The sequence below is a fragment of the Megalops cyprinoides genome, chromosome 6 (assembly GCF_013368585.1).
Source record: "Megalops cyprinoides isolate fMegCyp1 chromosome 6, fMegCyp1.pri, whole genome shotgun sequence".
NCBI lineage: Eukaryota > Metazoa > Chordata > Actinopteri > Elopiformes > Megalopidae > Megalops > Megalops cyprinoides.
In genome coordinates, this window is record NC_050588.1 from 2,582,267 (window position 1) to 2,604,236 (window position 21,970).

Consider the following 21,970-nt stretch of genomic DNA (forward strand, 5'->3'; position numbering starts at 1 on the left):
TGGCATGAAGTAACCTACCTCCAGAAAGTCGTCCAGTCCCAGCTTGGTGAACTCGTACTGCAGGTGCACACGGAAGTTCATGTCTTCAACCGAATGGACAACGATGTTGATGAACTGCATGCAGGCGACCTGTGGACATACATGCATGGCCTCGTCAGTGCTCAAGTACGCAGCTGACAGCGAGCGTGTCCACGCGATGTCCCCCCCCCCCACCCCTCCAGTATGTCTCACCATGAAGTCAATGTTTCCATCCTCAGAGCGGAAATACTCCAGCAGCTTCTCGAAGCGATGCTTCTCATTGCAGACCTGTAGGAGAGGTCAGCATTAACACAGACATGTTCAGGTCGCAGCACTGTAGACAGTACACAGTACCGCTTTTCCATCATTGCCCCGCAGTGGTGGAATGAACTCCCCACTCTCCTGAGAACAGCTCCTTCACTCCAACCTTTCAGACATGGGCTGAAGACACACCTTTTCAGACTCTACCTGGACTGACACCCTTGCCATTTGATCTTGTAAATCTTGTAAAGATTCTTGGCTCATACTTGTAGCATTATCTCTTACGTTGTATTTGTAGCACATCTTTGCCTAGGTAGTATAGCAGCACATTACTGTCCCAGTAACTGTATTTGATATATGTAACTTTAGATTAGATTAGTTCTGTCTCGCTACACTGACCTTGTGCTCAGCTTCAGCACTATCTGCATTGTATGACCTGTACCTGTATATGCACTTTTGTACATCACTTTGGATAAAAGCATCTGCTAAATGAATAAATGTAAATTTAAATGTACTCTATTGCTGTGAGAGTCTCTGAATTTTAGGAAGAGAGGTGAGGAGGGGAAGGAAGGGGAGGAGGGGGAATCAGGGGCTCCACTTCGGGTTCTACCTCAGCTCCATCAACCTACAGCACCTTCACTTAAACATTTCTGTGCAGTCAGCACAATGGACTGTTAGACAGAATTATATAAGATACACTTATATTTATGGATAGACATAGCTATAACATTTATGTATATGTAAGTATACATGTGCCCAATATGTATAACAAAACCTAAACCACCAGGCAAATGCTTCAATGTTATTATGTTATGTTATTATGCCTATACCAGTGCTTGAATTGTTCTTTGCATTTCAAGTTTATCTGGATAATATGGTTGTCTTTTGAAGTTTCCCTAAAGTGTAACACAGTGGCTCAGAGGTGGAGCAGAGCCCCAAAAAAACCATGGCCCCACACCATTCCTTTGAAGAGCAGTTGACGTTCTATTTGTGAGGCAGCTTACTCCAATTATGGGAATTCATGGGAGGAGAGGGGAATGAGAACAAGTAGAGGGAGGCTGCTGTCTGTAGCCAAACTCCCACACACTGTGGAGCTGCCGAGAAGAAAATAAATAGGCCATTTTCTGCACTAAAAACAGCAACCGCTCAGAGTGGAGCAGCCATCTTTGTGGCGGAGGAAAGTTAGCACACTTTCCTAAACTCAGTTAAAGATGCATTGCATTTTCCCAAATGTTATTCCACAATTTGACTTCATATTTTTTGTTTGAATCAAGCTGTCAATATAATGATGAAACATTCAGCAACTGTGCTACTTTTTTTAAACCTGCATAGTCTGACTGCCCATGGTTATGGGAAAGGCACTCATAGTATGCTGTATGTCACTATTTAAGCAAAATATCCTTCACACTTGAATAGTGAATATTTATTAGTCACATGACTAGAAATATTCTAAAATAAATCCGCACTAAAAACAAAAAGTTGCAAGTGATGTCAAACTGAGGATGGTGAGCACAAACTGAACGTGGGCAGGAGGGAGGAGACAACAGACAAAATGAGAGCAGTGCAGGTGCATGAATGAGGGTTTCAGGGTGTTGCCTGAAGTTCCATACTTCCATACATACAACTCTCCAGTTGATGGCCATTATTGGGCCTCGTTCTCAGGAGTAATTAGCCTGTTCCTGTACTCTGGCTGATTGGATGGGAAAATGCCAGAGGTCTGGTTGGGCCTTCTCTTTATTACAAACGATTCAAGGTCAGCTCACATCTGCTGGCTTAATGAAAGGCCAGTGGACCACCCTCTGTTAACACATTACACACACTGATTTTCCCACAGTACTACAGTCTCCATGAGTGCAAGGTGGGCTATTATTTCTCTTTTTGAAACTGCTGTGTGAGGCACATCCTCACACGTACAGGCCCACCCAACAGGCTGTGGCACAGCCAGAAGTGAAGCCAGGGTCCAGACACACACATATCACATAGAAAAGAGCTTCAGTGTACCCCTGACACCTGGCTGTGCTGCATTCAACGTAACAGAGTCAAGAAGTGGGGCCAGGCACTACCTCTTTGAAGCTGTCAAATGCGGACAGGATAATCTCATGCCCCCCCCTCACAAGGCACACAGCGGCCAGTAGTTCCAATACCAGAGCCTTGGTTCTGAAAACAAAGAAAGCGTCAGGGGAACTCACCACTGTAACATGGAAGCCCATGTAGGAAAGCTTGAAGCAGAGGAACTGAAGCAGCCTGTTTAGACTGATCATCTTATTGTGTAATTAAATTCTCAGCTCTGCAAAAAGGTGGGAGGGGGTTGTAACCCAACAAAACATTTTTGGAAAATGACCATGAGTCTATAATTATTACATTAATAGTGTGAGTCTACAGTGTTATAGTATTGTCTTTTAGCAGACACTCTTATCCAGAGCAACTTATGTAGGTTAGAATATTTACATGTTATCCATTGTACAGCTTGGAAATGTACTGAGGCAATTCTGGTTAAGTACCTTGCTCAAGGGTACAGCAGCAGTGAGGTGAATCAAATCAGCAACCTTTCAGTTGCGAGCCTTGCTCCTTACCACTAAGCTACACTGCATCCATTGAAAAGTTACTAGTTTGTTATAACAAAGTTCTACGGGTAATAAGTATTATCTACAGCTTAACAATAAAATGAATAATTTAATTAATGAATAATTAAATAATGACCATTACATGACTCTTTGTTTTGAATGAATATTTGGATAATCAAGTTTTTTTCCCCTCAGCTACTGTAACAATGGAGGGTTTTTGAAATTTTCTCTTACTTGATCTTCACAGACTGCATAAACTACACAGATCGTAAAAAAATACAAGAAACCCATGTGTTGTTTCAATTTAGCTCACGTTCCAACATTTTGCCAGAAGTGTAACAATTTAGCCATATTTAGCATAGTAAAACCTGTAGAACTTACCTTGAGTTCTTATTGTTCAGACTCAGAGCAATTTCATTGACAGCATGAGCATGGGACATGACCATGTTGAAGCCGTACTTCAGAGGGCAGAAGGAGGAGACATCATCATCATTCTACATGTTTGGTTGCTGCTGTTAGTTTTAATTCCATGATGCAAATAATCATTCTTACAAAGAACAACAAAAAACTTTATTAAGGAATGTTTGTGTCATGTGATACCACTCTGCACCACTAGAGGGCTTTGTATAAGGATGGACAGCGTGAGGGCATCTGACTTGCATCCACTCAGAGACTGGTGCAGGGTCAGGTTTACCTGGTAGTTCATGACAGCTCGCAGACACATGATGCATACATGGACATCATCTTTCTGGCTAACTAGGCGGGAGTTTTTGATGGTTTTGCTGTTGGTTATTGTGTTATAGCTGTAACAGAACACAAAACAACATTAATAACCTGGATTAACATGTTCCATAGTGCTTGTGGCTTTGACAGATTTGATTTCACCTTGTGAGAAGGAAAGTCTGGGAAGTCTGGATGATCTGCATTAAACAGATGATGAAACAGACGGTCATACTCCCCAGCATGACCCCTTTCCACTTCCAGCATTCCGTACCACCGCAGGACACTCTACCGTGTAAACTCACTATGAGCTCCTGTATGCTTTACATAACATTACATGCATTTAGCAGACGCTCTTATTCAGCTGCGACTTCCAGCACAATAGAACATAAGTGTATCCATTCAGTTTAAACAAGCAACAGTGTCAGACCAGGCTGATGTGAGCATAACACTATTCAAGCCCTGTCACAAGTTAACTTGTGCAATCTGACAGAAGCCAAGTATACTATGATACAACAGTCCCTAGAACACATAAAACAAAATATGTCACACTGCTGCACTTAAATTAAGTATGAAAAACTAGAGGTATCAGGTGTTAGGGGGCAGGGATTGATATAAATGTGGGGCACTGCCATTCTGTGAAGCTGGGATGGGAGTGTTGAGAGCAGGGAATGCAGAGATGCATGGGTCAGAGTGCTGCTTCTCTCTCAGGGGCTGGAGAAGAGTGGCTTTGCAGTGCTCACAAGGGAAGCAACCTCCCTTATTACAGAGCTGACATGGGGAGCAACCTCCCTTATTACAATGCTCACAAGGGGGACAACCTCTGTTGTTACAGGCCACAGAAACCTGTCTTTCCACAACTGTGGTGTGACAATAATTTCTGCGAATGATATGATGTGAAAGCCATCTGTTTGGAAATTTCCATACAGCTACAAGGTAAATCTTGAAGCTCGATATCTACAAAATTGCTGAGTTTCAGTTTCCTAGTCACAAATACTCTGCAGACCCCATGCAGGTCTATAAGTTAATATACTGTCAAAGACACCTAAACAAAGCTGGCAAGGAAAGTAGAATCCCTTGGATGCAGCACACTACTGTAAGTTACATCTCACACATCCTACACAGATATGTAATATTTAGGAGGACCAGCTGGAGTGATGGCGTGACTAACAAATGGGTGTTTCAGTTATTTGTACCCCTGCATAAGGCAGTGTTTTCATTGTTCTCACCCATGTCTTTCACAGTTGGCTTCCTGTGCATTGAAACCCATCTTGGTTGTCATGTTACATCAGGCTAACACAGGCCTACTGCTCTCAGACCCCACTTATCAGAGACTCTGTGAGAAGAAAACCACAGCACTGTGCATTTAGTGGGCAAACAAGGAGCACAGATGGTCAACCTGTCATCCCTCTTTTCCCTGCTACCACAAATAATGGGGATCTTAAACATAACACAACCACTTTCACTTCTGCAATGCAGAGATCCTAGATCCTAGATCCCAGATATAGCACACTGCCCAGATTACTATTGATACACTCTGTAGTTTTTTTTCCCCAACAGACAAAGGAAATGAGGACTGTAATAGAAACGAGTAAGAAAAACAAAAATTAGCTCAAGCAGACAAAACAAGAGACTAAAACCCTGAAGAAAAAATAGAAAAATCATCACAAAAGAAGCTTTGGCACTTGCATAAAAACAGAGAGTGATAAAACAAAATTAACACAAAGCTGAGTATGACCACACCTGAAAAGCCAGTCCCAGGATAAACAGTCTGGCAGACCTATGATTTTAGTAAGGGAGATGTGCTTTGACAATAAAAATGGGAAATATATTCTCCCTCTTTCAGAACCTCAGTTTCAGAAGGTTTAAAAAAAACCATTTTTAAAGCTTAATCTGTAACATTGCATAAGCAATATACCATTGCTATATTGTTGGTGCATGTACCATAGTTTGGATTTCATTAATATAAGCAAATTTATAAGTAATGCAGTACAGAAAACACGTGAAAGCAGTAATTCTTCCATATGACAATGCTCAGACAGCATGCTCACAGCCCAATAACACACAGAAGAATGTCCAACTGAGGATATTTGCTTTGCAGCTGAAACGGAACCTTGTGCTGGCTCAACTGAAAAATACTTCTTGTTTGAATCAGGATAACTAGCTATAGGGAAACAGGAATAGTGTGCTAAAATGATCATACGCACTAGTAGCCAAGCACTGGAACCAAATAAATGCCTCTCAGAAAGTGATACTAAACTGGGCAGCAGGCTCTGTGTAATCAGAGATCAGTGAATATGTTCATCTTATTCCTTATGGAAGTATATTGGAGATCTCAGTAGAACTGCAGCACATGGTACTTATGGCCAATCTTATGTTCAGCCTGTAGGCTTTCATCTATGTATGATTCAATATGCACTCTATGACCCTAATCTACTGCATTACTGACTTTTGCTGTTGCAACAGTTACATGCATGTGCTGTCTGGCTCCAAAAAGGCAGCTGCAACCTTATTTGTGGAGCAGTACAAAAATATGGCATCTATTAGCATTGTCCTCTGTTACTAAGCCAGCCATTTAGGGATTTTTCCTCTTTTAGTGGTTTTCAGTGAGTTCCACACATTTTTCTGAGTGAGCAGTGAAGGCAGTTCTCAGTTCTCAGAAGCCTGAGTCCATGTCCCAAGCAAATGAGTAATGCCAAGTAGTGCACTTTTTGTTGTGGTATTGCAAGAAATCTCATTTGAGCCCCAGCTTTCATGATTTCAGGCAGTGGCGGTTCTAGCTTGTATGGTGCCCTGGGCGAACTACCCCCAAACAAAAAAAGCACCATTCTGCACTACCTGTAATTTTTATTCAGACATTTGGAACAACACAAATAAATAATCATAACATTTAAAACTATATAAATATAAAAACATATACAAAAATAACACTCGTAAATATCAAAAAGAAGTAACAAAGACAAATAGAAACAAACTGCAGTATATGTAACAGGTGTAGACTGCGTTGTGTGTTTTAAATAGATGTTACTTGGGTCAGCAAGCGAGCGAGTTTCAGACCTGTGTTCTTACTGCTCGTTGCCAACCCATTACAGCCAGTGTCATTGCCAGTTGAGCTAAAGGCAAATTACCCCTAATCTGTTGGCAACAACGCTAGTTAACCAGGTCTCAAGTGACGTAACCACTCGGCTACCTGCTACCTGCGGCTTTACGCAGGGCTCACACGTATCGGGCGCCATTTGTAAAAATGTATACACTGATTTATCCTGCACAGTTTTGCACATTTAACATTTGTAATCAAATGTTCAAATGTAAAAAAAATGTAGCACAATTTTAAACTGTCACTTTTTCATACATTTACAGACAAATTGATGCAAATCTGTCAAAGTCTTTTCAAGGGTAATATTTTTCTGTCAGTGCTCCCGCCCCCTAGCTGTTGTGTTTTTGTTTTTCCCTGTCCATGTGCTTTTGTTTTCCTTGTGTTCTAGCCCTGCCCCACTCTCCGCCCACCCGATCATCTCCACCTGCCTGCCTACACACCTGCTTCCCATCATCTCATCAGCCCAGCCCTATATCTACCCTGCTTGTCTCTGTCTTGTTGCCAGTTCATTGCAGTGTGTTTGTACCTGTCTTGGTCCTGGTGTGTTTTCTGCCTGATCGCTGGTCCCCGAATCGACCCTGCCTGCGCTTCGACCTTGCTCCTGCCTGCTGCCCTGCCTTGTTCACCTGATCTTCCTGACTACCTGGTTTGACCCTGCCTGTCCCCGGCTTTGATCCCTGACTGCATTTGGACTGCCTGCCTGGTCTCTACCCTGCCTGTTTTTTGGTCACGATTTCTGCCCAGCATCCTTATAAAGGCACTTGGAATCTGGAGTTCTCGTGGTCTGCGCCGGAGTCCTTGCCTGTGTCCTGACGTCATTAATGAAAAATATGAAATAACTTGTGTAAATATAAGTGTTAAATCTAATATGCAAATGTGGAATGAACCTAATGAATATGGTAATTAACCACACCTAAATTGGGTGACGCATGTTCTTTCCCATGGAAAAGCTGGGGCATTCACATCAAGCACTGTGGCAATGTAGAAACATAGCAAGTGTAGCAAGAGGTGGTGGTGATTTGGCGGAAATAATTGAAAAAGCAGTAGCTGCTGGTGTTAAAGCAGCTCTGCGAGGTCAGACCACCAGGAGTGGACCTACAATGCCATCGGTAAGTTCTGACTTTTAAATTAGACATTTAGCTACATTATGGTTAACAAACATCGCTAGCAAACAAGCGTTACATTCCAGCAGATGTTCTCATCTCCTTTCGTAGCCTGTCTGGTCTGGTGACCTTGCTAACTTTTCAGCAATACTTAGGCTACGAACATATACTGGAATGTAACGCTTGTTTGCAAGCGATGTTTGTTAACCATAATCCACATCTAACCTAAGTAAAATAATGCATTGTCCTCGCTGTTTTTTAATTAACGCTAAATGAAACAAGCCCAGTTTTCAATGTTAGCTGTGTGCCATTATCATGGCAAGCAAGCTAGCTGGCTATCTAGCGGGTTAAAGGGAACTTCAGGACCGCTGATGCCTAGCTAGCATTAAACGCAATGATATAAAACTTGCTACGTGACGTGTATTCAGAAGAATATATTCGATTGTACAGTCCATGCACATTAACTTACTAAGAGGTAGTCTCAGTTGTAGACAGAACTTGAGAATCGTAGCCAAATATACTTTAAATCCCAAGCACCGCCCCCCCCCCGAATTTCTTTCCCAGTACACCCCTGCTGGCGACTAATGTTAACTTTCGAAATCAACTAGCCACAGTGGCTGGTAGCTAAATGTTAATGTCAAACCCTGATTACAGTGTTATTCTCCACATGTACTTTCCAGAAGGCTTTATTAAAAGTGACTAATGGATAAGCCATTTAGTCCCTGCAAACATTAAGATCGACCATAGACTGAGTACTTCGGTAGCTAGCTAGCTAGCTAACGTAGAGCAAGCTACCATAGCTAGATAGCTAACTAGCTAGCTAAACTAATGTATCTGGGGAATTGGAATCAATCATATACAAATTTTAACAACAAATTCTCAGATAAAGAATTAACTTTTTGAGCTACCTGACACAAAATGTCTGCTGCACACACAGACGTGAATAGTATCGGGATCCCATAAGGTCCCCGTGACTAGGGAGCCCTCCTGTCTGTTAGCTTTAAGCAAACTATGACATCTTTTTGACTCTTTGACTTTTGACTTTGTCTTGGAATCCTGTAAAAGGTTAAATCGGGGTTAGTTATCTTATTTGCCGTGCATCCCACCACGCAACAGCTTTTTGGCATGGTTGCGATTTTAATTTTTTAAGACAATAAAGAGAACTGTGCAATTCAAACCAATGGAAAGTGCAGCGTTGTTTCCCCCCACAGCGTGGTCGTGGCCTAAATGCGCTTTGTCTCTGTCACATCTATGTGTGCAGCAGACATTTTGTGTCAGGTAGCTCAAAAAGTTAAATAATTATCTATCTGAGAATGTGTTGTTAAAAATGTGTATATGATTGATTCCAATTCCCCAGATACTATATCACTAATCTACAAAGTCGATCTTCATGTTTGCAGGGACTAAATGGCTTATCCTCACCCGTTAGTCACTTTTAATAAAGACGTCTGGAAAGTGCATGTGGAGAATAACACTGTAGTAACATTGTTTGACATTAACATTTAGCTACCAGCCACTGTGGCTAGTTGATTTTGAAAGTTAGCATTAGTCGCAAGCCATCATTTTCATCAGCCAAAGTCTAACTGTAATTTATATATTAAATTTAAAAAGAAATACATACAAACATATTAACATATGCATATAACATATAATTTATTCTCTCATGAATTCAATTTATTCTCTTGGTTAAGTGGATTTGTGATTATTGTAAGGACAGTGAATGTCAGATCTTGTCTACCTGCTACTTTGGCTAGTGAGTTCTAAAATCTACTACCCACTGACAATTTCCAACCCTTTTGGCTAGTTTTAATGTCACTCCCTGATACAATTGTTTAGGTTGTCAACTACTGATCTCTTGGCTCAACAGTAGGTTATAGACTTGAGCATTTTGATCACAACGTTAGCTAATGTTAGCTATCTAGATGACAATATTGACTGGCTTAGCCTACCTGGTGATTCGATCTGGTAATGGTACAAGTCAAAATAAGTGACAGCTGGCCACTGTGTGGGGTCATTTTTCCACACTGATTTTGGGACAGAAAAGGGACACCGATGGAGTCCAATCAGACTTAGTTTCTCTATATATCTGACCCTTTCTTCGGACAGAAGGGAATTGAAATAGTCTGGTGTTCACATTTTGTGTTAAAGCTGTTTCAAGACACGGTGTCCCACAATTTCCCATTCACTCCCTTTCCCCCACGAGGGGCGTGGTTTTCCCTCCAATGACATGTTGTGCTCTGTCTCTATTATGTTGCAGTGTTTGATTCATTATCCATTCTTATCCTCTGCTTTAGCAGAGATGAAAGAGTTGTGATATTTATGTTAAGTGCCAGTGAAAGGTGAGGTAAAGCCTGTCTATGTCTGTCACATGAATTCCGTAAAAGTACGATTCCTAAACCACCATGGCGGTTGGTAGGTCCTGACTCAGGTGGCCTAGGGTGGATCATTCTGGCACCAAAGCTGGGACCGTTTAAAAGAGCCTGGTGACAGGGTGCCATGAGGGGATTGGTGGGTAGGAGATTTGAACACGTTACTCTTGCCTGATGCTTCCCAGAGCATCATAAACTCTGGATTACCTGCCGTGGGGAATGACTGCAAACGTCCAAAGCCAGAGGTATTAGTGCCACGGAAGCAGAAGCGGAGTGCCAGAAGGGGGCATCGGTACGTACCGGTGGACAGACTGGCATGCAGAGTGAGCCAGTGAGCTGCTAAGGGGCTGATTAGCACACTGGTGCAGATCCTCAATGGACCTGCTCCATGATTTGGCCTTGTCCAATGGCCCCTCCTCCCCATTCTCCAGCCCATCAAAATCCAACCTGAGCCACCGATAGACAACGCAGACACAAAAACCAAGAGACACACTGATGGACAGACAGACCAACAGATTGAGATGCAGACACAGGGAGGGGAGGGGCTATTCAGCAACACAGCGTGGCAAAGGGAATGGGATTGAAGAATAGTACAGCACAGATTTTAGTACCATACAGCACAATTCAGCTTAGTACTGTTCTGCACACAACAGCACACTACATCACAAAACAGCTGCAAAATTGCCAAATATGCAGTGAGGCATACAACCAAATCCAGCCAGACTTAAATTACATTCATTAAAAACAAATGCACGTTGTCCTGGGGGTGATGTTTTTGCCACTGTTAATTAAACAGGCTCAACTCCATGGGCCATTCTCAGAGTTTTAAATCTCCTGTGACAAGGCTGTTCAAGACATGTCCATTTAGGCCACTGAGTCACCGAGTGGGTCAGAATCTTTCCAGAGTCACTGGACAATGGATGGTTTCAGTGTTGCCATGGAGATGAGGATACTCACATGACGGCGCACTGGGCGAAAGAGAGGTACCCCACGAGGATGTCCAGACCTCTGTTCTCATCATTGAGGAATTCCCGAACCCACCTGACATGAGGAGACAGAGTAAGGGAGACATTTCCTTCTGAGTGCGGGAGGGAGGGAGTGGAGGGGACAGACAGAGTAAAGAAGGGTTCTGGGTATTGTAGTTTCCTGGGCCAGAGGTATGGCAAAGCAGTTCAAGATCTGTATATTATTCAGAAGGGGGTAAAGACCCGCAGGGGTCCTGTGATCCTTAGCAAGCTACTCAACCTGAATTGCTGTAATTAAAATGTACTGATATACATATCTTACATATAAAGACCACATGTACTGTAAGCTGCTATATTATCATCCTGGATAAAAGTGTCTAAGCAAATAGTAGCAATAAATAATGAAATACAAACCAGAAGAAACTCCATCAAAGCAAAATCATAATGCATGTCATTTCACTTATAACAACATTTCAAATGTGCAGATACTGACTGGCAGCAAATGCAGATGTCAGTCTGCTAATAACTCTGCACTGGGCAGCCAGCAGGAATGCTCATTTTTAGGTGACTTGCTTTCTTAAGTCTTCAAAGCCTCCCACGCAAGTTTGCTACGGACAGCAGAAATGACTTGGCAGGACTGCAGTGGAAAGCTGCAGAGATTTTGTTCGGCCTGGGCTCTTTGAAAAGAATCCCAGGAAGGGGAATTCCAGCCTTGAAGAGAGAGCTGGAGGCTGGGGGGCAGACAGACACTGAATACTGCAGGTCTGAGCCTTTCAGATTGAGCTCTGCTCTGTTAAGCATAGTCAGTCAACATCCAGACACAACCCCCGGGGACTGGATCTGAGCTGCCCAAAACTAGGCTGGCGTAGGGGCCAGGGTTTCTACTCTCAGACAGGCTACTGGTCTGCCAGTACCAAGACAAATAACCCTGCCCCCAGAACACATCAGAAAAAAAAGACCCAGAAAGGGAGAGTGTGAGGGGGTGAGAGAGAAAAAGACAGAGACAGAGAGAGGCAGGCAGAGAACATAGCAAGATGTAGGGAGAAAGAAAATGAGTAAATTGAGGTAGGGGAATGGTACATGAAGAAGTAGAAAAAAGGAGGGAGAGTAAAGAAATGGAAGTGTGTGTGTGTGTGTGTGTGTGTGTGTGTATATGTGTGAGAGTGTTGGGGGTGGGCATTCACTTGATCGTCAGTTTCCTGTCTAACACCCCTATCCCCGTCCCTCTCCTCCTATCCACCCCCTCTTTCCTGTCTGACTAGATGCTATTTCAGGTCTTCTTGGCACGCTGAGGAATAACAAATCAGAAGGGGTCAAAGTTTGGACACTCATGCAATAAACAGCCCTTTGGTCAAACTCTACTTAGCCACAGCGAATCCCAGAAAAACAGAACAGATATTCTTTTCTGAAGCAATTGTGAGAGAGAATTGTCAGAGATATATCAAACAATGTTCTGGAGCCAAATGTAAATCATAGCTTAAAAGTGACCAAATCAAGACATCAGCTCCTTGAAAGCAGCAAGCCAGAGTGCTAAGGTTGCACATTGCTGGGCGAGTGTGTTTGAGCACACATGCGCATGCGTGTGTGTGTTTCACACTGGCTCCATTGTTGAGGAGCCAAGCTTCCTTCCCACTGCTAGAGCAGGGGAGATGGGTGGGGATAGCGGTGGAGCTCTGGGCACCAGGAGGCATTACGGGGCCTGTTTCAGGAAGTACAGAAAATCAGATTAACATCTGGGGCCTCATTTAAGTTCTTACTAGTGGTGTTCAAAATGATTCTTTTCAGTGATTCGGTTCCTTTTGTACAGTTCAATAAAATGATTTGAATCTTTGACTCACTGATTCGTTCATTTCCACATCCGGTCTGGTGGCATACATGAATCTGTAAATAGTTTTATTGCATTTTAAAAATTACTTATGCATCACATGCCATCAAAAATTGGCTTATGCATCACATTTATGTTTTGTTTTGTAGCCTACTATGTTGATTTGTCAGTATTTATTAGTAAGGACTTTATTCACGTTAAAAGGAACGTGATGTCAAATGTGACGTCAAAATTAAATAAAAAATAAAAACGTAGCCTACGTAAAATTGCAGTTGTGATAAACAAGAACTGCGATACATTGTAGACACCTAAAACATGCTACTGTTAAAAATGTAAATATAAAATAATATTGCAGGTAGACGAGCAAAATAATATTTAATATTGTTTTTAATTCCTATAATAATGTCACGGAAGCGCTCTGATTCCTTTTGCATCGTCACAGTCAATGGCGGATGTAGCCCAAGCCTGCTATACTAAGAACTAGCGATTCTGGCAACACGTAGTCACCAGATGTTCATAGTCAGTGACTCCTTTGAGGGGAACGGAACCGGAGTACTGGGAACTTGTCAGAATAGTCCTGTGAATCGCTGGAGTCTGAAGGAACTGTTGTACGGAGAACTTGTCAACTGTTCATCAGGTCAGTAAGGGGAGTTTAGATTCTTCGTTGTCACCGGATCTTTTGAGCCCGAAGGAACTGTTGCACTGAGAACTTGTCCCACATCGTCAGCTGTGCCGAGATGGCCAGTTGGAGGTGCTTCGAGTGTTTTAGCATTTCAGCCATTGGCTAGTTGTCGTCATTAATGTATTGCTGATAAAGTTTTGTGATAGGGTGGTTCATGGACAGACCGCATAGCTAATATCCACTGGAGGGAGAGTTATAACTGTTATGTTTGCAAAGAGGAAGGAACGAATCTTTTGGAGTTTAGACTAGTTATTCAGTACACTTAGTTCACCAAAGATTCGTTCAAAAAGATTCGTTCGTTCATGAACTGCACATCACTAGTTTTTACGCACAGATTTGATCTTAGAATGTGCGTATGCTCAAATCCACGCTTAAATTCAGATTTATAAAAACGGTCTTTGACGTGGCAAAGTACTTAGCTCCACGTCAGGTTCCAACTTGGCGTACGCACGTTTACTCGTGGCAATGTTAGAGTACTGCAGGTATAGCAAGAGTAAGAAGCACCTGCATGTTAATACAGTGAAGTTCGTCAAAATATTGTATTGTTGTTCCCAAGGGGGTTATGTCCCAGTGGTTTTTAATTAAAGAAACGTTTAATTGTATTCCTAGCGCGTTCTTATGTTTTTAGTTGGCACTGGCTATGATCAAGTTCGCTGTAAACGTCACTCTCGTCCCTTTTCCCGCGACTGCTGACGAGAGTTTTGGGTATCTTTGCTCCGTCCCTTTTAGTGAAGTAAATTATTATAAACCACTTGAAAGTATGATTCACGCGTATTAACTGCTTTATGAATGTATATGCAATGATTTGTGATGACATTTGTTGTAAGTACCTATCGTCATTGTTTTATTGATATAATTGGATGGTGTTCTGCAAATTCGCCAGCTAGCTTCTGCAGGCTCGCTAGATAACTGCTGCGCGGGTATCGTCTAGCTAGCGGCGAATACTAGTGTTTTATATATGACTTGCTTTGCATGAACAGGGGCTGGAGCAAGACACTGTACAACGCTGTGCCAACGGATTATTTTTTTTAATCGCCAGGTATGTTGTGCTGTGTGTGGTGTGCGAATGTATTAATTGCATTTAATACATTCGCACATAACATGGGTTCAAGTGGCTAGTATCTTAGCCACATGGAAATGTGTATGCGCACGTGTAATACAAAGAAACACGATAACAATTTCTCAATTTGGAAAAATCTATACGATCATTCTATATGCCCCTTTTCCCGCGACCGGTGACGAGAGTGGGGCTGGAGCAAGACAGTGTACAACGCTGTGCCAACGGATTGTTTTTTTAGTCGCCAGACACATTTGCCGGTCACATTTCAATAATAGTCTGTGTTTCAAACACAAATGTGTAGGCTTCGTTTTGTAAGAGCATTATTACTGGACATTTTGGCCGGCAAGTTTTAATTTATCGTTTTTTTTTTTTTTTTTTTATAAATCTTACCAGGCAAAAACCGGTAATTACCAGCTAATGGAAACCCTGGCAACAACAGGTTGTCTGCTGCCTAACTGTTTCCTCATTATTATTATTGTTGTTGTTGTTGTTGTTGTTAGTAGTAGTAGATGCTGTTGTAGTTGTATTGCCAGATTGATCACATTGCTTAGGCTGTACGTAATGGTTTACACAATAAAGTTATCAATAAATTAAAATAACATAAGCTAGGCTACTTGTGAAAAACAAAACAAAAACACACATTGGTTTTCCAAAACTACCCCTATTAGCATAATTGACACATCCTTGAAGGAAATTTATTTAATATACATATTATGGTTCCACACGTGTGAAACATTTCAGTCAATCTATAGGCTATAAAATGTCCAATAGTGCAGTGGTTTGAAGACAACCTTCAAGGTTTCCTTAATAACTATGCCGTGGGGCATTTTGGAAACCTGAAAAATTTGCAGTGGTTCACATATGTACGGTGGCTGCAGTCCGGGACAAAGCACTGAACCATTTTATAATGATTATGGTTGTTTGTTAGCTAGCTAACTACCAACTGTTGTCGTCTAGTCTTTGTTACTGTGTCTTCCACTAGCAAATGGTAGCTGGGTTCAGAGCCAACGGTTTTCTAAACCGAAGATCCCAGAATGCCCGGATGAGATGGTGGTATCTGATTTGTCAGGACATTCCCCCACATTGCTCTATTGTATATGTCGTTTGAAAAGTGGACTACAAAACGAACTACAAGTCTTAAATCTTAACATTTTCAGAAAATATCGAAACATTTGATGAGTCCAAATATATCCTAACACCAAACAGGTTAATTCAGGAAATTCCCAGCTCCTGAAATGAATCCGAACTTGAGTAAAGTTGGATAGTGTGTGAAGCCCATTGTAATTTTCCATAGGGAACTTACTTCAGACACCAGCAAAGAACCAGTGATGACGTACCCACCTCGGTACTCTATACAATGATTGTGTTATATTTTTACACACAGGAACCGGAGACACGTTACATTATTGACAACCTACTTATGCTGTTTTATTGTCAGGTAATTTGATATTGTTACTAAAGACAAAATTGGTTCTAGCAATACGTGTGGCTGTGCTGTGTAACATTAAAACTATACGATAACAAGCTCAATATGTACTATGTAACTATATGGTCACATCTCACCCCTTTTCCTTATGTTGGCGACGCGTGTGGAACCAGAAACGTTACATTATTGACAACCTACTTATGCTGTTTTATAGCCAGTGCTAATAAAACACACGCTGTGAACCCAACCCATCCTGTCTGCCTGTGATTCCAGCGAGAGTAGCGTGGGTCGGGAACAAGGGGTTACACAAATACAACGTGCATTGAGCGATGCAGACTTCTCTACAAAATCGACTGTAACTCACTTAATTCTGAACCTATTTTCATGAAATTCGGTTTGTTATAAACCTGAGAAATTGAACATGATACTGGTTACTTACTGGAATTAAATTCAGTTACTGGGGGTGGATCTAATCAGCTCTATGCCAAAACATTAACCTTCTGAATAGCCACAACTTCCTCTGGGACATGCAGGCTCCGATCTCTGAATACGTAACATTTTTTTCTGGACAAGGAACCTTCACTGTAGTGCAGATTTACAAGTTAATGCAACACTCCTACATTTTGGAGAAACTCATAAAAGCTGAAATTCTAAATAATTTACACTTGATGTTGCCTATTCATATACCGGAGCCTGATTGGGGTGAGAATGCCTGGGTTACCCAATGTGATTGGTCCTGAGGGAGGTCTCCAGCTCCCGCAGTACTTTGGTGGATTCCTGAACGCGTTGGCGGAACTTCTGAAATGGAGAGATTGAGGGAAATTGTGCAAGAAAAGATTAGTAGACACTGCTATCGATGAATGTCTATATCAGTGCCTGAGTAAACATAGCATGCTCTGAATAACTGTATGCTGTGGGAAGAAGCTGGCAGAGTTCTGCAGGGTAACATTCCAAACTCAGCTGCAATTCCCCCGCAAAGGAGAAATCTGGAATGCAATATGATATAACTGTAAGTGTACATGCACTCTTATGTTCACTACAGGCACTGGAGGCTAAACGTGTATGCTATAGAATAGGGATGAAATAATAGCTAATGTAACTAACTTAATGTATATGATCAAAACTACTGATAATGGCAAGCTCTTTAATGTGTGCATCAACCTACTGTTAGGAATAAGGTGATGCCTCTGATAGGTAGAGTAAAAAGTTGTATTCTTCAATGTAATATTCTTGATCACAGGCATTAAGGAGAGAATCTAAAAGGTAATATGATCAGTAATATTTATTATATTACATCTGAACTGTTGTGTATGCACCCCCCCCCCATCAGTCATCTGTGCCTGTGCATATGTACCTTGCGTGTGACAGCAGGGTCCAAATACCCTTGCAACTTCTGGATGTAGGTGTGAGGGGGGTTCTTCACTTGAAACCGCTCCTGTAATAGACACACACACACACACACACACAGTAAGAAGTTTCAGCATTATGCATAATCCAGTATCACAGGCATGACTTTGGCCATATTGACAGCAGTAGGTGATGCCCTCATGGAGGATGTCTGCTGCATGCTTTTGGCCTTCACTCTTAACTGTGTGGAGTCATTCCAGTCACTACATCTCGGTGCATGGCTGAGAACAGGGCCCTTTTGTGGAACAGCACCTGGTCACAGATGAGATCCCACTTCTTCTCGTTGTCATACTGCCGCAGGAGCCTGGCTTTGTCCGGGGGCAGGTTCATGGAGGTCTGCAGAGGAAACCAAGTTCAGATTCAGATGGTCTGGAGGGATGAAGCCGTCATCACTCTGTCCTTTCCCTCCATCTAAGCATACAGGCTGTCCCTTGGATGGCATTGTACTGCAGGCATGAACAGCGGCACATGGGTGGTCCCTACGACCCGTGGCCTTTCCCGCAACCTGGACGGCAGCAGATGACCTTTCTTCCTGCGTAGACCCTTGCTTTTCTGCCACAAGAGATCACTGTGCATCTCTCTACCACCACGGAGCCTTCTTCCTCACAGTTAAAAAAGCTCTAAAACTCTTCCTCTGATAATTCAGCTGTTGTAGGACCTGAGTTGAGGCTAAATACTTAAGAACTATTTCAGAGCTTAGAAAGAGCAGAAGCAGAATTCACATAAACACTGACAGCACTGCAGCACATAACCTAAGGCAAACTAAAATATTGAACTTGAGGCTAATTTGATGTGGGAATGTTACAAACATAGTTGACATCAAAAGGGTAATACTGTTTCACCTTGATAAGAGTAAAATTATTGTGAAAGCTTGATTGCCATTTCCATTCAAAGGTAAAACAAATGAAGAAACTAACAGCATCCTTTAACCTGCTCCTCTGGGACGTTCAGTACCTGATTATTTCTGTGTGCTTTTTTACAACCACACAGTAATTGCCATTGATCTCTTATTGATCAACTGAACAAGTTCCTAACCGATCACACGGTAACAAGGATTCTGTATGGAACTTGAACAGAGGCTGGTGTGTCAGCAGATGGAAGCTGTCTGCAGTTATTATGAGCATGGCTTGTGTAATCTGGATTCAGTTTTTTAGTAGCTACTTCTGTGGTTTGTTTTAGGAATCACATCCACAGAAAAGTAGGGTGACCATGCGTCCGCTTTTTCCCGGACATGTCCTCTTTTTGGGACCTAAAAAAATGTGTCCCAAAAAGACACCACTTTGATCCCAAAGACCCCACTTTGTTGGGTCTAACTGCATGACTGTCTCACCATTCACAAGAGTTATGTTCTTGAGATCCCCACAAATGTGCACAGTATACATGTACAAATGTGCACAGTATACATGCACATATGTTTGTCACAGTGCACAAAAAACGTGCACTGTGACAAACATATGTGCATGTATTTGGATTTATTCCCAACACAGAAAAAAAATTCCATGTAAAGTGCTAATGCAATAAACAACTGATTTATACGTATTGATGAGGTAATGCAACAAACACATGTAGTATGTAAAAAAATGCAGCAGCCTGGGAACAGGCAGAACTGCCTGATGGGAATATTCAAAACCACAGATGGTGAGGCACTCCTTACAAGACTATATACCCTTTCACTGAGGACTTTCAGAAATATTACAAAGCATGTTTTGGAGCATGCTACATCCCACATACAGCACAGTAAATGACAGCTTCTGTGAATATTTAAACACTGAATCTGAGGATTGAATTGTAAGATGCAATGTTTCATGTATACTAAGGCAGTGGTTTATCCTTTCCACAAGCACCTGAGCCGTGTACATCACAGTGTCAAGGAGAACAGAGAGCTCCATTCTGAGTTTCACTACACTGCAGGCAATTGTTTGAGGAGCTCTAAGATGACTGCTTGACCATAACATGCAGTGAATTGACATAAATAAATTATATAATAATTTCAACATATTAATAGATGCAACCACATCTATTTGTTGCAGCACCGCTACAGCAGTCTCTGTTGGGAATGCACAAATGGATAAGTAAAAAAAAAATAGCAGACCCTATCTTTCTGGTCACTACTCCCACTCCAATTATAGCACTGAACCATTAAATTCAGGCCTTTCATCAGAACTTGCCTTTCAGAAACCACGTAGGAAGGCCAAGTGCCTTTTCAACCAGACAGAGCTACAACAAGCAGAGTTATGGGAAGAAAACCAAGTGCCTGGCACTCGCAGATGTACGGAATTAGAGGAATGCCCCTTGCTTATAATGGTTACAAATTACCCACAAACCCCTCCTCTTCTTGCTTCCTGCCTAGGCTGACACTCTACTTCTCCCTCAGGGCCGCAGCTCAAGCCCACACCTCGGGTGAGGCAGTGCCGTGACACCCTGGATGTGGACAACCTTTTTCCTGAACTCTACCCCTTTCTCAGAACATCCGCTAAAAAGAGGAAACCATCCACACAAAGTTCCCACACCCATGAAAGTATAACATCAAGATGCGGTCCCCTTCAGACAGCAAGAACCAGCTTTCCAACAGACTGCAAGTACCCACAGTTAAACACAAGGTCTGCATCCCATGTCTATTCATGCACATGAACAAGGCTGTGGATTTATCATGCTAGGAATTAAGAAGGCTCAGATATGCACCTGGAGACAAAACTCCCACAGGCTATGGCAGCTCAAATAGTTCCTCATTTTACAGGGTAAAGGCTCTCCTGTATATCTAAGTTATGGAGAAATGAGCAGGGAAGCACATCTAAAGCTTACATGTAGCCAAACTGCAAGCTTGTGATATGGCTCCTGTTTTATTCATAATTTTACACTGTGTTTTTATGTCAAACCTTCTGTGAACATCACATCTCTAGTACATACAAGTCACAGTCACAATCAAAATTCACACAGTTCAAAAGACTGCTTTCCCACTAATTAATAGATCCCACCTGCCTACCCAAATTTCCACAACCTCACCTCCTCACCTGTGACTCCACACCAAGAGTCTGTTTATTTTGATGAAACTAGCCACTACAACCAGAAAGCATGGCTTCCTCACCACCTTCCGGTGTCTTCAGAAGACTCATATCCTCCAAAGTTCATCAGAGTTCATTGACACTGACATGCTGGAACGCGTACTGTGAAAACATTTCAACACAGAACAAAGGCCACAAATCCTGTTACTACCGCTCCAACTGGCACAAGACAGTGGCTGTGTATGCTTCAGATCCACAGACCTACATGCAACAGGACCCAAATACATCCCTTGCATAAATTCACATGGCTTAATTGCAGCCTTTCACACTGCAGTGAACACAAAAAATACTTACTACTTGCCACTTGCTATGAAGCTATGGTGGAAACTGGTGCTGCTTAACGCCATTTTAGCCTGGTAAATGACAGCTGGCATGACTTTTGTCTTCTAATCCTCAGAAGATAAACCTTCTCTTTGTGGGTCCTGACAGCATCCTTGCAACAAAGGACAAGGAGAAAATGACACCACAGGTAGCATCATAGCACGCAGTGCATGGAGCTTTGTGTAAAGACACCTTTATTCTGTACCAAACAATGACCACATCAAACACAACCTGAAAGATGAGTGGCAGAGGCATTGTGGGTAATTTGAGTAATTGCCTAGCTGAAGTACTGAGAGGAGGTTTCCCATGTGCATGCTGAACTGACTCCCTCTGATCTGGGTTAGTCTACACTGCTGATGCACAAAGGGGGAGAGGTGAGAACAGGCATAAGAGGGTAGCCGAGGATCAACCTTTCAGTTATGAGCCCTGCTCCTTACCACTACGCCACACTGCTGTACACTTTCTCCTATAGCATGCATCACATGGAGTCTCAAAAGACAAGGCTTTTCAAATATAACACAACTGGCTTCATAGCAGAAAAGAATGCAATGTTTCAGCTGCTTTTCACTGGCCTTTCTAACACGAATAACCCTTTAAGTCACTGTGTTGAGACTCTGGTAGCACCCATCATACCAGGTTTTTTTGAAAGCTTCTCTAGCTGAAAACCTGCATTTCTCTGAGGGACATTGACAGAAAACTCCAAGGTATGAACAAATCAAACATATGCAGTTGTAACTAGCACAACAATCCAGACACAGCTACCTTAAAATCACACCCAATCACAATGCATTTGAACATGTTACGACAGGCAAAAACTTAACATATGATCCTGGGTGCACCACATCTGCAATGACCCAATACCACTCAGACACAGATGTGGGTTTTATTTACACCTGCACCACATGACTGAAAATTACAGTTTGTAACAGAATTCAGGCATTCCTTTTGAAGCAACAGGCATAGCTTATTCCTGTGCGCGGTTTCCTCCTCACAAGCTCGCCAGGAACCCATGAGAGAGGGTCTACACATGGAGAATGCCTGGAGTACAGGTGCGTGCCTCTGTGTTGATTCAGCCAGCGGATCTGACACA

The 21,970-nt window shown here is 42.3% G+C and overlaps 1 protein-coding gene across 1 annotated transcript in view; it reads right to left on the minus strand.

Moving 5' to 3' along the window:
* The window catches only part of LOC118778885 (formin-like protein 3), a 46,586-nt gene that overhangs the window by 13,201 nt on the left and 11,415 nt on the right, over positions 1-21,970 (minus strand). Inside the window, exons 2-11 of the mRNA XM_036530672.1 lie at positions 17,750-17,833; positions 17,445-17,525; positions 16,812-16,888; positions 11,090-11,173; positions 10,433-10,579; positions 3,538-3,646; positions 3,225-3,301; positions 2,343-2,436; positions 232-306; positions 19-129 (exon numbers count right to left, since the gene is read on the minus strand). Coding sequence (XP_036386565.1) covers positions 19-129; positions 232-306; positions 2,343-2,436; positions 3,225-3,301; positions 3,538-3,646; positions 10,433-10,579; positions 11,090-11,173; positions 16,812-16,888; positions 17,445-17,525; positions 17,750-17,833 — 939 coding nt within the window. The remainder of the gene's footprint in view (positions 1-18; positions 130-231; positions 307-2,342; positions 2,437-3,224; positions 3,302-3,537; positions 3,647-10,432; positions 10,580-11,089; positions 11,174-16,811; positions 16,889-17,444; positions 17,526-17,749; positions 17,834-21,970) is intronic.